Source organism: Antennarius striatus, chromosome 7 (genome assembly GCF_040054535.1).
Source record: "Antennarius striatus isolate MH-2024 chromosome 7, ASM4005453v1, whole genome shotgun sequence".
NCBI lineage: Eukaryota > Metazoa > Chordata > Actinopteri > Lophiiformes > Antennariidae > Antennarius > Antennarius striatus.
The window spans coordinates 18,975,881-18,992,583 of NC_090782.1; the positions used below are offsets into that span (position 1 = coordinate 18,975,881).

General features: G+C 39.8%; 1 protein-coding gene and 1 long non-coding RNA gene across 3 annotated transcripts; one reads left to right on the plus strand and one right to left on the minus strand.

The window, feature by feature from the left end:
- Positions 1–144: 144 nt before the first annotated feature.
- On the minus strand, positions 145–8,023 carry fsd1 (fibronectin type III and SPRY domain containing 1). 2 transcript variants are annotated; one of them, XM_068320368.1, is made up of 13 exons: positions 7,847–8,023; positions 7,078–7,173; positions 6,031–6,162; positions 5,040–5,141; positions 4,829–4,851; positions 4,266–4,387; positions 2,938–3,147; positions 2,763–2,861; positions 2,497–2,644; positions 2,304–2,386; positions 1,705–1,956; positions 1,461–1,549; positions 145–1,377 (listed from the first exon to the last, which is right to left on the minus strand). In XM_068320368.1, the coding sequence occupies exons 1-13, from the start codon at positions 7,859–7,861 to the stop codon at positions 1,267–1,269; spliced, it is 1,482 nt and encodes a 493-aa protein (XP_068176469.1). In that variant the 5' UTR covers positions 7,862–8,023; the 3' UTR covers positions 145–1,266. The 2 variants fall into 2 exon arrangements, with proteins under 2 accessions (XP_068176469.1, XP_068176470.1); XM_068320369.1 differs by lacking the exons at positions 6,031–6,162; positions 7,078–7,173; positions 7,847–8,023 and adding an exon at positions 5,220–5,271.
- Positions 8,024–10,546: 2,523 nt separating this feature from the next.
- Positions 10,547–16,567, plus strand: LOC137599351 (uncharacterized). The gene is made up of 4 exons (XR_011036799.1): positions 10,547–10,635; positions 10,704–11,081; positions 12,737–12,871; positions 15,192–16,567. It is a non-coding gene; the product is annotated as an uncharacterized lncRNA (long non-coding RNA).
- The last annotated feature ends 136 nt before the right edge of the window (positions 16,568–16,703 follow it).

A 16,703-nucleotide genomic window follows, 5' to 3' on the forward strand; every position in this document is an offset into this window, starting at 1 on the left:
CTGTATGTAAATATATGCAGTTTTTCTATGAAGTACACTTGTGTTCCTTTGACACTAAATCAGACACATGTGGACGGGAAGTCTGCCATTTGAACAATGTGGCAGAAAGAAATAACATGTCCGATATACAAGTAACAGAAGTACAAGAACAGAGTCCGCTCACATCTTTATTACCTCATTGTCTCCACACTGTAGTGGAAAAATTAAAGTATTTACAATAAATTGTATGTCGTGAAATAGTTTACATAATTCTTAGCATGATGCTTCTTTAAAGCAGTGCAAGCTACAGCTATTCAATGGATTTATATAGGAGCAAGAGCAGCATTCTACTCAGATGATGTGCACAAGTAACATGTTCAGAGTTCACCAATTTGTTGCTCACCCCAAACCTGGCAAACGCTTTGTTAGCTGAGGCTACTCTCTAAATGTATTTGAACTACAGACGTAACACAAAGTGGTGTTCTCAGGATTAGACATACATGAAGGTACATACAAACCTTAGAATGCAGTAAGGCTGTGAACACTTACACAGGCATACCGTGGCAAGAAATAGACCCAACATCCCTAATATGGGTTGTTCATTTCTTGTTTCTCCTGATGAAGTGGAGTATAATAAACTGACTGTAAAGACGAAGAGCATTCTGTTCAGTGCTGTGTCGAGGAATGTTATTGGGCTACATAGGTTGCGTGGCGACAGAGGCAGATTCAACAGGTGGTAATTACCATTTAAATACATAACCGAGTTATATGACATTGAAACAATACACTATTTTAAGTTGCAGTAAGGGGATCATGCCAGTGAGATGCTAACGTTGGATCACCCCTACTTGGCCGGTTTGGACGTTAGAAAATAAGGAGGAAGGCACAGGGAGAGAACAGATGGGACAGGCCTTGACCTTTCACCTGCAGCTGGCTACAATGACAGTAAGACAGACAGTCGTGATGATGGAAAGGAGAGGAAGGTCAGCGGCCAGCGCTAAATCGTTGCTCTAGCAGCAGTGGGACAGTTAAATGGATGTGTATAGAGACTAGCTAGTAAGACTACAGCGAAAGTTTCCCCAGGCGATCACAAAAGCCAGACTCATACATCTGAAGAATTCACACCGCTGTTGGAATGCGTCACTCATTCCTGACCACCACCATTGTTTTCATGCAGCAGACACTGCATGTAGAACAGGATGAACTATCGTCTCCCTTGTGATGTAACTCTGAATGATATGGCTTGACACACAGCCTGGAGACATGTGGCTTTCCCAGTGGCTGGGTCTACGAGAGGCTGGCGCTGGAGCTGCTGGTGCCGCTGTTTTTCCTCTGGCCGCTTTGCACCACGCTGGGAACCTGCAGGCCCGTCACTACTGAAAAACTGCCGTTCCACACCTGAAGAAGTTGCAACACCAACAAGCGTTATGAAAACCGAGCAACTGAATGGAAAGGAATGACTCTGAAAAAAAATTCCTCACCATGAAAGCCGGTATAACTGGCTGCTGGAACTTGGTTTTGAAAGTGTGCATCAGCTGTTTTGTTTTGCTGTTGTAGAAAGACAGAACACCTGACAGAAAAATACACACGCACACACACACACACACACACACACACACAAACACACACACACAAATTCTTTATGTAAGTGTTTCTTTGGAAGGGAGAACTTATCTATGTTAGAAAGACTGACAGCATTTCTGTGGCGCTTTGCATTTTCCATACCTTCGTCATAGTTGACGTAGACTCCTATACTGTTTGGGATGGGGCATTCCAGTGTGCGGGCCTTGTTGTTGTGCTTGGCTGTGAGGCTCTGCTGCAGCCAGTTGTTGAGGTGGATGCACCAGGAAGCGCTGCTTTTACCCAACTGGTCAAAACGTCCTAGGTTCCGCAGGGCGACTCCCACAGCGAAAGCTTTGCTCTCTTTGTCAAAGCGAACTTCCCAGTACTGTTGGCCCGCGTCGATCATGGTGTCAGCTGTGATGAGACAAAAGTTCAGGTAGTAAATATTTAGAATGAAGGGTCAACACATGTTGCTTTGTGTTGTTTCACAGCTGACAAACACCAAGTTGTCCTTGTTCTTTCAGGAGTGTGACTGTGTTGGAAGAAAAGCAGTCTAAACGCATAGTTAACCTAGCTAGCTAGCCACGAGTGAAGCTAGGAGCTATTCAGCAATACAGAAAAATCCATTTTTAAAATTTGTATTTATTTTTTTTGCTCAATTGTAAAATGTATAAACATATAAACACAATCCTGTTAGTTCAGGTCGGTGTGTTTAAACTCCTGGGCATGTTGAATTGCTGTTGTTATGCTTGTGTTCTTACCCAGAACTGTGTAGGACTCTGCTGTAAACCTGTCCCGACCAGGACGTGCTGTCGGTGCTCTCTTTGGTGACATAAGAGCTGACCTGAATGGAGATGATGGAATTATTCCTGAATCCATGACCACAACGCTCTGAGTTTCTTTAAAGAATATTGTATATAATACAAGTAAGAGTTTAATGACGCCGTAAGTCACCTGGCTGGAGAGTGCATCGGGGAGTTAGTTCGATTCTTTTCTTTGCGTATGTCCTGTATTTTTCCTCCGCTGCTGTCCCACTCCACAGTCAAGTCCTCCACCTTCAGGTTCTGGTGAGACGAACTTGAATCTAGTTTGAAACTGAAGGCTGCAAATGAAAATGTGGTGTTCTTTTTTTATTTACTTCTTATTGAATTCAATTCAGTGTTCATACCACAGATTTTTCGTGTATTGTGAGTCACAGGGACATAATGCAGCATACCCACCGGGGGTCTCTAGTGTCACTGGCTCAGAGAACTCTCCAGCCACAGCCTTGTTGCATGCTTTCACTCTGAATGTAATGTACCGTGTGTCAAAGCGCAGCCCTACAAATAGAAGCATCCTTACTGAGTCTCCATAGAAGTTCAGACACTGAATATCTCTCCACAGTCATCTTCCCACCTGAGAGCATGTGCTCCGTCTCTCGTATTCCCTCCACCACCATCCAGGGGTAGTCCTCTCTGATGCGAGGTGGGCCCTCATGGTTTGTACGTCGATACTCTAATATGTAGTGGTCTATCTTGCTGTCAGGCTCTGGTAGGGTCCATAACACACTCACGGTGTTGTCACACACCTGACACTCTGAGACCTGGATCTCTGGAGTGGCAGGAACTGCAGAGGAGTGGGAAACGGTTACGAGGAAATTCAGAAAATCAGTCTCAACGCTTGCAATAAAAATAATGCCGAAAAAATAAATAATGTGTAAAATACTCATCATCAAAGAAAGAGTGATTTAAATTATCTAAAAAGCTTTTTACACTTAGTGGATTGTCATATTCCACTGACTTGATTTCGACCTCTTAAGAGGCAGAATTACCCCAAAAAACTGTGACGGGGACCACACTTAGCATTAACAGCGCCAGAAAATAGTTGAATATTTACACATCCATCTGATTCAAATCAACAATATCATTTATATGCAGCTGTGTTTGTGTCATCTGTAGCAATACATTCATTGTGCTCTGTTTTGGAGATTGCAGAATTCAGATGTAAATAATTAACTCTTCTTTAGCTGCTGTAAATGTTGATCTACGAAATATCACCAGCTAACTTAGTTTTAGAGCAGAACAATGTTTAGAACTTTCTTTTTTTTCCCCTTTCTATAAACAGCCGCTGGTCCCTCTAGTAAAAATGTGTAATGTGTTATAAAACCACACAACAAGTACAGGTTAAGAAACCCCTACAGCTGCAGATGCTTTGGATAATTCCCTAAAAGCCATGATTTGACACATTAATATATTACACAATGACAGGTGGAGTCGAGTGAAGCCAGTCAAACAGAAGCTCGTTTGAGACAGTATTTTGCTGTGGTTAAATACTCAACAGATAGAAGGTCAGACATCGAATATTACAAAATCTAAAGTTAATGCCTGCATATTGTTGCTACTCGTGTAGAAATAAGACAATACTTGACTGTAAACCTTCACTAAACTCTAGCTGCAAATGTCATTTACAGCTCCTTTAGCAAAGTACTAAGTCATCCATCCATCCATTTTCCTGAAGACGACTATAATAATCTCATCTTCAGCTGTGAGTCCAGGAACAGATATAAGAAGACTTTGGTTATTCTACTCAGGACAAAAGATGGACGTAACCTCAACTGTTACGTAACTGCTGTGTAACTCTAAGCTCTGTGCAGTGCAGTGCTGACTGGTGTAAATGTGATACGGTCGCTGGCAGTAGCTCTTTTCTCTCCATCTGTGTTTCTCTGCATTAGAAGTGAAGCAGACCTGGGAGGAATTTGAGGCCCTGCAACATCTCCCTCTCCTGGCTGAAGTCCACCATCAAGTGACTCATGTTGTCACTGGCTTTAGCCTTCAGGGAGAGGCGAAAGGCCGGAGCCATTGTCACACTGCAGACAAAGAGGGACACACACAAAAACACAAAAACACACGGAGTGGAAACAAGCATGGGCCATTATTAAACTGGGTCAGAGGGGTAAAAAAAAAAAGCAAAATGGGTGATTCTAGCAGTGCTCACTAAGACAAGGTGCTAACTAGACTTCTGTTCACTACTACTGAACTCATCACCCTGACTGACACTTAAATATTGAGCTATAGAAGGAGCAGCAGACTTCCAGGGAGGGGCTGATACAGGCTGGTACAGACTCTAAAGGACAGAGGGAAACACAAGACAAAAGGCTCACGAGTGGAACCTTCCACAGTGCTTATTGTCTACAAGTCAGCTAGGGTGGCTGGACAGTTTGAACACATGCATGCTACATTATGAAATGGCTCATTGGTTGCAGGAAGCTAATACAAAAAGGGAAGCAATTGATAGCTGAGTACTATACCTATCCTTAATGTCTTTGGCCGCCTGGATGGGAGAAGCAGAGAGGGAAGGAAACAGATACGGAGCGAAGAGAAAACTGAGTTGTAGCCCATCACAAAAAAAAACTCACTGGTGCTTGTGTTAAAATAACTGGCAGTATAACATGAGGAAGATTAAATCAAACATATGGCCACTAGAGGGAACAGTGCAGCAGCGTGAGGCCAGTCGATTACCTGAGTGAACCCGTCGGTTTCGGAGGAACACAGCGTATGATTGGCCAGCTCCAGCAGCTCCTCTGAACTCTCCAGGGCTTTGGAACAGGCACTCAGCTGATTCTGAAAAACAGTGACTCACAGTCAAACAGCGTCACCTCAGCCAACGTCTGCATCTTCATCCTAAGCATAATGGCCTACAGTGTTCTTCATAGGAGGAGCAGATGCATCATTTGAGAGTCACGGCTTGGTCCTGAGGCTGCAGAGGTTTTCGTGCAAAAACCAAAACAGAAACAGATGTTTAAGAAGCACTCAAAAGGACAACTTTGTGCCTGTGAATTGAACTACTTCATAATTTTTGGGTTTTAAAACAAAGATAATGATTTAAAAATTGCATAAAACTACTCAGTTTAGTTATACAAACCAACCTAAACAATTTTATCATCAAAAATCTCTATAGATGAACTAAAATGAGCCTTTTGTTTAACAATTTGTTTAATTTACTTTTACGTGTAGCATCATTTGATTAAAATATCCAGTTTCCAGTCAATCTGAAAGTCTATATGCTATCTTTCCTTAGTTATACTTTTGTCTTGCATCAGTCGGTTTATATAGGAACATTTTCTAAAACAAATCTTATTTCTCAATAACAATTTTTCATTCAAGTCAGATTTGGTTATCTTGACCGTTAACAATCTTAATAACAAAGAACTGATTTAAGTTCTAATTCAGCTGCATGCATCATCATCATCATCATCATCTTCTTCATCGTACTTGTGAGACAATTCAAGACAAGTTACAGCTTGTTCGTTTTTAGTCCAGCACTAAATGATCACGTGGACGCTGCACAGAAAAGAGACAGATAATATCAGACTGTAATATTTCACATTTGCTAAAAAGCAACAACCACAGATTGACTTTCTCTCTTAATATTGGAACTGAAAAGGAAACATCTAGAATTAAATATTTATTATTAATACATAATTTTAAAGAAATGAGCAGCTGCATCTACCTGCAACTCGTATGTGCGGCTGGCTCTCTCCTGCTTGATGCGAGTCAACATGTTTTGCTTCATCTCATCCAGAACAGAGTGGAGGGAGGTGAACTCAGAATTCAGGTCCTCCTGGACTCTGTTGGAGTTTGCCTGGCATTACAAAAAAACAACAACTGTGAACTGAAACTGACTACTGTGTACTGACAGAATAAAAGCAATTATATTATGTGCAGAGCCCAAATTACATTTAAATATTCCCCGTATAAACCTGGAGGCAAAATTATTCAACGCCCATTGTGTCTTAGGACTACTGGTAAAATATTTCAGGGGCGGCGGTGGCTCAGTGGTAGAGCGCGCAGTAGAGCGGTTCGTCCAATGTTCAGATATTGGCAGTTTGATTCCCGCTCCTGCCCAAAAAACACCCGGAGGTGAGCTGGCAGTGGGAGGTGTCAGCTCACCTCCGGAGCACTGTCGAGGCGCCCTTGAGCAAGGCGCCATTCTCCTTACAAGTTGCTAATTTGGGGCGCACCATGAAGGAGCTACCCGCCACTACCTCCCTCTGCATGCGTACAGGCCCCCTGTGTGTGTTTGTTCAGGGCCTGTACACACTAACATATGCATGTGATTGCATTTGATTTGACTGCTTGATTTGTGTGCTCTGAATTTCCCTTCAGGGATTACTAACGTATATTAAATCTTAAATATAGAATTTATTAGCTGTTATGACCTGCAACAAACATGATGCACAACCAGACACCAACTTCTGAAAATGTTCCTGCAGAATCTTTGCCCATTCCTCAAGGATGAACGCATCCAGTTCTGTAATATTCCAGAGTTTACGTGGTTCTTCAAATCCCCAGCAGAGATTGTTATGGGTTAAATATATGTCAGACTTTGGGACTCTATTGTAAGATAAATTCTATTCAGATTGTTTATCAGGTATGAAAAATCACTTACAAAATCTGTTGCACTGAGTAATTTTCACTGTTTAGCTAATAAATGTGATTTATTTATTTATTTTGGACAGTGTACAGTATGATGGGAGTTAAACAACTGCCTCTGTACCTCCAAGTTGTCAAGGCTCTGCTTGAGGGTGCAGACGAAATTTGAAATCTCCTCATTCTTCACAGCCAGTGTGTGGGTGATCTTCCGTAGAGAGTCCTAAAGAAACAGTCAAAATAAAATTTTAAAAAAAAATGTGTATTTGACAGTTTGTCACGTCTTAAAACACCAAACTCTATTGACTACTCTCCTTCATAAGGTATCTCTTTCCACTTACTGGAGGGGTTCGGGGAGGACACATTTGTGTCAGGCAGGATCACAGGACACCTACACCCTGCCTACAGACGGAGGACACTTCACGGGCGGAAGGATGCGCATTCATAATTAAATAACGCAGCTTCACAGCCGTTGAACAGCCGAACATCAAAGAGCTGGACACACGCTGGTCTGATTAATACACTAATGACATCTTTGATATGCCAACTCTTTTCTACTCTATTGTCTCTCAAGTGGGATATCCGACGGTAATGAAGGGCTGCCGACTGTTTATTGATGCTATAAGAGCTGCGCCAAGCCCCCCCCCGCCCCCCCCCCCTCCGGACCATGACCGTACATCTCTAAAGAAACCCTGCTAGCATGCATCTGGTAGCCCTCACCTCCACCCAGACAATCTGATTCAAACAAAACCTCCACGTCTCTGAGAACCTTGAGAAATAAGATTTCGTTTCGTGTCCGCAAACTCCTCAGTTCCGCAGCTCGTCCCTCTCCTTCCTTTGTACACTACGCCCTGAAACGGCTTCCCTCATCAGGGACACCTGTTCCTCCGGCTCACCTTCTGGTCCCCCATCTCGCCGCTCCGCCACAAGCGTTGCTCCAGCCGCAAACACCGCCGCTAAATCTCCTCTGTCCTGCGTTTTTTCGGTTTATTAGCACAGTGGAGTTGGTACTGATGCTGCCGGAGTGCGACGCATCTTCGGGCGGCCACCAACCACCAACGCCTTCGGCCCAAGGTGCCTCACGCGCATGCGCCAGAGGAGAATTATGGGTACTGATGTTTCTGTTGTGCGAGTTGTGAGTAAGGCTACATTCAAGGACCGTAGGAGATACTAAAATTCCAAACGTGTTTACCAATCAGCATTTTTTCCAAAAAATAATATTAGATAAATTAAATCGAGACTGCAAAATAATGGAGGAAACTTAAAAAGGCAGTGTGTAAGAGAATTAAACTACAAAGAATTAAATAAAACGAGTGGTGTTGTACTCGTATGTACCAATTGTGTCTTGAAACTAGCATTAAATGACCACATACACTGACTGTATGTCTACACAAGGACTTATTCGCATTATTGATTGAAAAACATTATGTAGAAATTTAGCATTGATCCCTAATGCGTCACATTTGTTTGTGGTGTGAAATTATGTAAGAACTGATAAATGTGAAAAATATTGTTGATTTCTTTTCTTTTCTTTTTTGTATTAAGCCTATCAAATTGTGTTGGATAAAAGTTGTATAAGGAAAATAACATCCTTAAATATTTTATTTGTTCATATATAATAAAACTATGCTTTGGATACACAACCTGCCTTTTATTTCATCAAATTGTAAAAGATTTCAATATAATTTTTAATATACAGTGAAAATAAGTGGGGCCACTCACGTTTATGTAACTGCCTCCTGAGCAAACAACACATATCTCATTTCTGTGCACTACATAGCAGACAGGACCTACTTTCAGTATCTGTGAAAACGGCTATAAGGTTGAGGTTTCTGATGATATGCACCCCCAATATAGGATGTTTCATTTCGAGGCCTTGTTCCCTTCACTAAACATACAACACACAAATGCTTATTATAATGTTGCATCCTGTGTCTTGAAATGAAAATAGGTTTGTAACAGAAGTCTGAAAATCAGTAGTATATAGTTGTTAGATCTCAGGCTCTAAAGTGACACAGAATTGTTTTATGATGATTTCGTAAGAATTTCAATATTCTTGTACAAAACTCTCCTTAAAGAACAACATTGTTTTCTCAACCTTCATCTTTTTTATTGTCTCTCCTACAGATCCCTCTGGGTAAAGGAGAGTGGACCAGAAACTTAACTTAACCTATTACACTCACTTTTGTTTTCTCACAGGAAGCCAAGTACTTGTGTTCTTCTGAGATGTTGTGGTATAAGGTGAAACGTGTTTTAGCACCCTTGCACCAAAAACCACAAACGTTGCATAAACCCTTTGTATCGTCATCATCCGCATTATCATTATTTTGACAGTCAACAAGAAAGCACATGCATATATATTTTTGTCTCATCGAGGGATTTGCTGTCTGTCACCAATTTACAGAAGTGTCTCTCAGGAGGATACATATTTTCAGTAATGAGGCATGTTCTCCTAAGCAAACAAAACAAAGTGACATGCTTGTGTTGAGAGTTTTTTTCTAAAATCCAATACATCGTTTCCATCTTCAGTTGATATGTAGATAGATAGATAGATAGATAGATAGATAGATAGATAGATAGATAGATAGATAGATAGATAGATAGATAGATAGATAGATAGATTGATTGATTGATTGATTGATTGATTGATTGATTGATTGATTGATTGATTGATACTTTCCTGGAGGAAATTGCACATATCCACTGCTCAGCCAAACACCAGGAAAAAACAAAAACAAAACAGGACATACCACAAGACATACACTACACTAACAGACACATGTAGCATTAACAGGACATATACTAAACTGTAACTACAATGTAAACAGTATAAAATTAAAATATAAACAGTATAAAATTAAAATATAAACACTATAAAATTAAGTTAAATCCATTTAACCGCGTGCTGACGTCGCCACTTCCCCCCCGCTCCTCCTGAGAGACTCATTGTACCCCCTGATGGCTCGGGGGACGAAGGAGGACCTCAGCCTCTCTGTGGAGGCGCTGTGTGACAGCAGTCTGCTGCATGAAGGTGCTTCTCTGCTGGGAGAAAGTGGTGTGCAGGGGGTGGCTGGTGTTGTTTATGATGGCCCTGAATTTAGACATGGTCCTGTTCTCCAGCAGCGTCTCCACAGAGTCCAGGCTCAGCCCGACCACTGAGCCGCTCTACGGAGGAGTCTGTTAAGACGGTTAAGAGGCCAGCCTCCTCAGGAAGTACATCCTGCTCTGCCCCTTCTTGTACACACGGTCCGACTTGAGTGACCAGTCCAGTCTACTGTCTAGCTGCAGTCCCAGCTACTTATAGTTTCCTACCACCTCCACCTCACTGCCCTCGATGATCACTGGTTGTGGAGAAGGGGGTGCCCGCCGGAAATCCAGCACCATCTCCTTCGTCTTAGAGACGTTGAGCTGGAGCTGGTTCTGTTGGCACCACTCCAGAAAGTCAGCCACCAATGCCCTGTACTCCCCCTCATCACCCTCCCTGATACATGCCACAATCGAAAATGTGTGCAACTTTGTAAGTCAGTACTGTGAAAATAATGGTAAAAAAGCTCTTCCTCCCACCCACACATGTAGATCTAGTTCTTATACACGTAGACAGGCAGACGCAGAAGTCTCAGAGGGACACCTCCACACAAAACAATGAGGATGTGGCTGAAACAATCAACTCTGGTTTTCATCACAGGTGAGTCTTTTTCTGCAGAAACAGACAAGAAAAAAAAAAAAAATCATTGTTATTTCATATCGTTGCAGTTGCAGCCATGGTGACATTGGGTCAAGACCCTGTGACTTTGGATGACGGAGAAAAAAAAACTGTGAGACTTGCTATTGGTTCCCCTCTGAGCTTGAAATGCAAGTTAAAAACGGATGGACTTGAGAGGTTTTGGATAGCCTTTTATTTTAATCCCTCTGGATCTTCCTTCAACAACACACACAGCCTACCTAAACGTATGTATAGCAAGTCTTCAAATACCTCCACCATGGGTCAGGATGATGGGCAAGAAACTGAAACTTTGCTCCATCTCACGTCAAATGCTGTAGACAAGTTCAGTGGATGGTACTTTTGCAGAGTTACAGCAAATATACCCAGATTTTGTATCATGAACAGCTCTGGAACAGAAGTAATAATTTGTGAGTATTACATGTAATTACTTATGCAAGCAGCACCGCACTATATGTCACCCCATTTCACATTCATAGGCAGAAGATAAACATTTAATGGATGGCTTATAACACACTAGAATTGTAGTTGTTTAAATTCTTTTGTAATGTACATTATTAACAATTAAAACCTCAGCGACTTTTTGTAATAGCATTACAATCCCCTCTCATTGCATTGTTGATCATTAGCTGCTCATGCACAAGTTCCCTGGATGCAGTCAGAAAGAGCTCTATTACATATTAATAAAAGCAACAACTACATTACAGTGGCTTACAAATCATCTATTACATGTTTGTATGTTGTTTATAGCTGCTAAAAGAGATTTGTAAAGTGTTGTGAAACATAGCATTAGAAAATGGTTCGGGCTACTTTTGTACTCGAATACATGAATGCTTGTTAAAGCATTTTGTTTTTTTCATGACAGCAAAGGCTGTGGAACAAACAACTCAACTGTCACTACCAATTGTTCAGAGGAAAAAAGTTGTGTTTTTGTGTGTTATTGTAACAGTAATGCAGTGGTGTTTCTTACTGAGGTGATGCAAGCTCCAAATTTAGCTGTCCAATCTATTTTACAGTGTTCAGGTCTCATTATATGAGCTGTCAATGATTACCCATTTTTGCCATTGTGCAGATGATCACATATTAACCGCCATTCTATGACATTGAAGCATTGAATTATTCAACCCACACGTAGTTAGGTTTACTAACAAAATATACTCTCTACCAGCTAGTTGTAATAACAAAATCAAACAAAAACAAATTAATTAAAATCGAAGCTCAATCAAACAATTACAAATCTTTTTTCTCCAAAGATAATTAAAAGGCTACTTTTACCAATACAAAAGGATTCAGCCCATTAATGACAAGGGTTAGGGTTAGAGTCAGGGTTTTAAAAGACTATTTCACTTCTATTGCCTTCTGCAGATGTCATACTTAGCTATACACCTTGAGATTTTTGCAAAGTGCTCCTGAGGAATATTAGCTCATTCTTTAAAGGGAAAAACCTTCATTTCGGTAGTATTTCTTGGTTTTTCTGTATGATTGAGGTCAGGTGACTGTGACAGCTTCTCCTATCTATCTATCTATCTATCTATCTATCTATCTATCTATCTATCTATCTATCTATCTATCTATCTATCTATCTATCTATCTATCTATCTATCTATCTATCTATCTATCTATCTATCTATCTATCTATCTATCTATCTATCTATCTATCTATCTATCTATCTATCTATCCATCCATCCATCCATCCATCCATCCATCCATCCATCCATCCATCCATCCATCCATCCATCCATCCATCCATCCATCCATCCATCCATCCATCCATCCATCCATCCATCCATCCATCCATCTATCTATCTATCTATCTATCTATCTATCTATCTATCTATCTATCTATCTATCTATCTATCTATCTATCTATCTATCTATCTATCCATCTACCTATCTATCTATAGGTAGATCTATATATACAGTATATATACTGTACTGTATATATAGACTTGATTGATGTGAAACGAAGAAAATGACTTGTTTAACAGACGGGCTATTGTGTATGTAGCGACTTTAAATTAATGCAATATGATCACAGTTCAAGACAACAATATTCTGTTACAGCAACTGGATCTCCTGCAGAGCATTTCCAGCTAATCAAATGGTGGCAGTGGGTCGCAGTGGGGGTGTCAGCTTTCGTCTTGATCATTCTACTCATCACTTCGTGTTTGCTGAGAAGAAGATGCATCAGAATAAGAGGTACTGATCTTACTTTTCATTTGGAAGGTTTAGATAATCAGACTTTACAGACGTATGTGAACAATATCTATAGAATGTAAATAAGCCATGAATTGCCTGTAGGCAGGATGAGCAGCACAACTTAGATTAAAGCTGCTTTGATAAAAAGAGGCCAAAAAATAAAAGAGCAAACACTCAGAAAAAGAACCCTCAGAGTAAATACTGCTTAATTTAAGTTTTGCTATTCTGATTTAAGGGCTAGATTGTTAGTGTTTGTGTGAGTTAGGGTCTGTATGTCTGATTTACACAACAATAGAAAGAGTATGTACTGTGTACCTGACAGCAGACAGTCGTCTGACAACCTCACGGCCTGCGGATGCAACTGAGCGAGCAAGTGGTTTATGTGGTTGAGCAGCACAGCGTGAGACGCTGTATTGTCAAAGCAGGACGTATGAAGCCACTGGGCTTCTCCTGCATTACTGATATAAGAAGGTAGAACAAGCGTAATTTTCAGCACAGAGCACCTTTAAAGAGAATGACCTCAAGAGCAGCGGAACTAAGTGAACTGTGGTTACAGGCTTCAGAGAAAAACATTTAGCAGAAATAACGTCAGCAAATCTGAAAAATAAAATTAACGAACTAAGTAACTAACTAAATAACTAACTAAATAACTAACTATATAAATAAGTTAATTAATTAATTGAAAATAAATAAATTTTAAATAAATAAATAAATACACCCGTGATCCATCACCATACTTTTACTGCTCTGTCAGTCTTGCACATAATTTCAGTTGAGATTTCACTAAGTGGAACATTTAAAAACTACTTTAAAAACATATTATTAAAAATCTTATCATTATTTGCTATTATGTCTTCCCATCAGCTACAGCTGATGGGAAGAGAGGTCATCTATTTATTAGTGGGTCAGTGGCTCGATTTTCAGGCCCTGCAATCCACATGTTCCAACAGTGTTTGAATGGTTATCGCTAAGCAGGTGGTGCTTCACCTTCACCTTCACCTTACAGGAAGGGAGAACGGTGGCTTCTGTAAAGCACTTTGTGTGATCAATCAGAGAGAAACGCTGGTACAAAACACAATTCATTCAGTAGTATTAGTGTTACAGTCACATTCTTTAATTATCATCAAAAACGAGATGCACGTTTGAATACTAACTGTGACCAGCTGTTATTGCATTTTGAAATGAAATAAGATGAAATTAAATGAGATGAAATTAAATGAAATCGACTTTATTGATCCCTGTAGTGAAATTATTTGTCCATGTTGCCAGTTAATTACAGAAAATTTGCAGGACATATTTGAAGATGTGCTGCAGACATTGAATTTATGTTTGTGAAAACAGTGACACAAAATGTACCAAATCAACAAAGAATCTTCATTGTTTTATTCGTATAATTTATTTAAACAGTGTCAAGATTTGGATCTCTTTTTTAAGCAGGACCAGCATGCAGTTAAAATACAAACAAATGCACAGAGAATTTACAGACAGATGTATGCATTCTGTAATTTTTATGCTTTTAAAGTTTGAGTTCAGCCATACTATAGGTTTGTTTTTAATTTTGATTAAGCAAATTACAAATTGTCATCATTCATTCTACTACTTGGTTGGAAAATTATCAGAAGTTTTGATTTTACTTTACCAGACAAATTATTTTCTCTCTTCCTTCAATGTGTTTACCAATGGGGTACAACTATGTGACTCATTCATACTGTTGAGAAATATTGTTTTAACCCCTCAGTTAATTCACATATTATCATAAAGTTGATGAAATGATGACAGTTTGAATTCTCCAGTTTTTCAGTATTTAGGTACTGATGTAAAGGTACTTATCTCCAACATACCTGAAAGGTGAGAAATGCAGAAATAAAAATGAATGGCCATTAGAATTGAGAAGTCTATTCAATCATATCCCAAAACTCATGTAGATTAAAAGTGACAGCTTTATTTTTATCAGTATAAGCTTTGAGCGTGGTTATCCTTCCAGCGCATTAAATGTCTTGTCCAGCTTTCAACACTTTCAACAACTCTCCAAAATGACCCAAACTTTCACAACAATATGCCAGTAAAAAGAATGTTTGAAGGGTTATTGCGTTTTTTATCATATCATTATCTTCTAAAGAAATGTTCAGTAATTGAAGAACATTTCGAAAATACTTCTGAGGGAGAGCTGGCCATGGCAGCATCATAAAAAGTTTTAAGTCCCTCTGGTTTCGTACTGATCATCTTGGTGAGATGATGGGTCTACATGACTGAAAAAGGATTATTTTTATACTGGATTTTGAGCAACTGAATTTCACCATGTTTTTGCTGTTGAATCTAGCAGAAGATCCTGTCTACATAAACACTCACAATGTCAACAAGCAGCCCTCACCTAGACCAAGGCCGGACAACCTGAAGGTGGGATCCTCCACTCCAACCCTCCGTAACCTGGGTCACAGCAGGGGGAGTGAAGAAGGCAAACAGAGACAGTGCCTCGCTGCACCCTCTGCAAGGAAGCTGTAATAATTTAGGGCAGCATTAGGAAGTAGTTACTTGTGGTCAGAACTTTCAGAGATGTCCGTCGCGATATGATCAAGGTGACGTTGGGTAACGAGGTGTGAAGAGTGATTTCAATGTGAAGTGAAAAATTTGAATGACTAATACACTGTAGATATAAAATATATGCAGACATTTTAAATTAAGATATTTTCTCATCTAATTGCATACGGTAGTTTTTTTGTTTTATAGGCTAGATAAGATCTTACAATCATTGTAGCCTATGACACTGCAATTTTCCTGATTTCCCACACCTCGTGTCACTGAAAACAAGGTTTGTGTCAAGAAAGGAGGAAAAGAAAGAAGATACTTTGAGGAATCTGAAAATGTGCCGTATGTTGGATTATTTTTTTCAGTTTGATGACACGAACAAAATCCCTGGATAGAATTGCAGCTAAATTTATCCTACAGAGTTAATACTGATGTTATATGTAGACAATACTGATGTCATTTGGCAATACTTATTCTAAAGTGGGCCCTAAATAAAATTAATCTTCCTACCAATAAAGTAGTTTATTTAAAATGTGTCAGTTCAATGCAGCTTGTAAGAAAGTTAAATAAATGCTGTGGAGTAAAATGGAAAATTTAAGCCTCCAAAATGTAATGAACGTAAAAAAAAAACATCAACAGGATACAGTACTGTATTGTAATACTTTACTTCAGTGTGTTTCATTACATCACTGCACTGGATTTTACTGTAAATTTGAAATGTGTCTGTTGTTTTGTTCACTGTAATATTGTCTGTTGAGTAGCTTCAGTCAGCCACTAGATGGGAGGATGTGTCTTCAACTAAAACTGAATATCTTCTCTTTCATTAACGGGTGATATTTGTAGATGTTTCCAACAATAGAGTTTCCAGGTTGATATTAAATAATCACAAATTGCTGTTTATGAAGACTTATGATAAGTCAGTATTTTTATTGTGTATTTTGTATTTGGGTGCTGTAGCTCACTCCATTGCGAGCACGGGACAGTGCAGACCATGGGAATGAAGCGTTGACTGTCGAGGGGCACCAAACCCTGGCCTATCTGCTCCCAGGGCGCCACCATGTGGCTGCCCCTCACTTCATTAAAGCACCAGTCCCTCCATTGCATTTACTTGTATATTTATCTTCAGGTTAATACACAGTATACTGTATGTGGAAAAAAAGAAGAGCTAAATAAATGACTGTTATTCTGTCATGATTCTTTATTTGCTGTAAGCCTTCAAATTGTTATCTCCTGGATGTCGATGGGCTACTTGATACTGAAAAACAGTAGTCAGAATATCAAGATTTGTATGTATTTTTAAATGGCT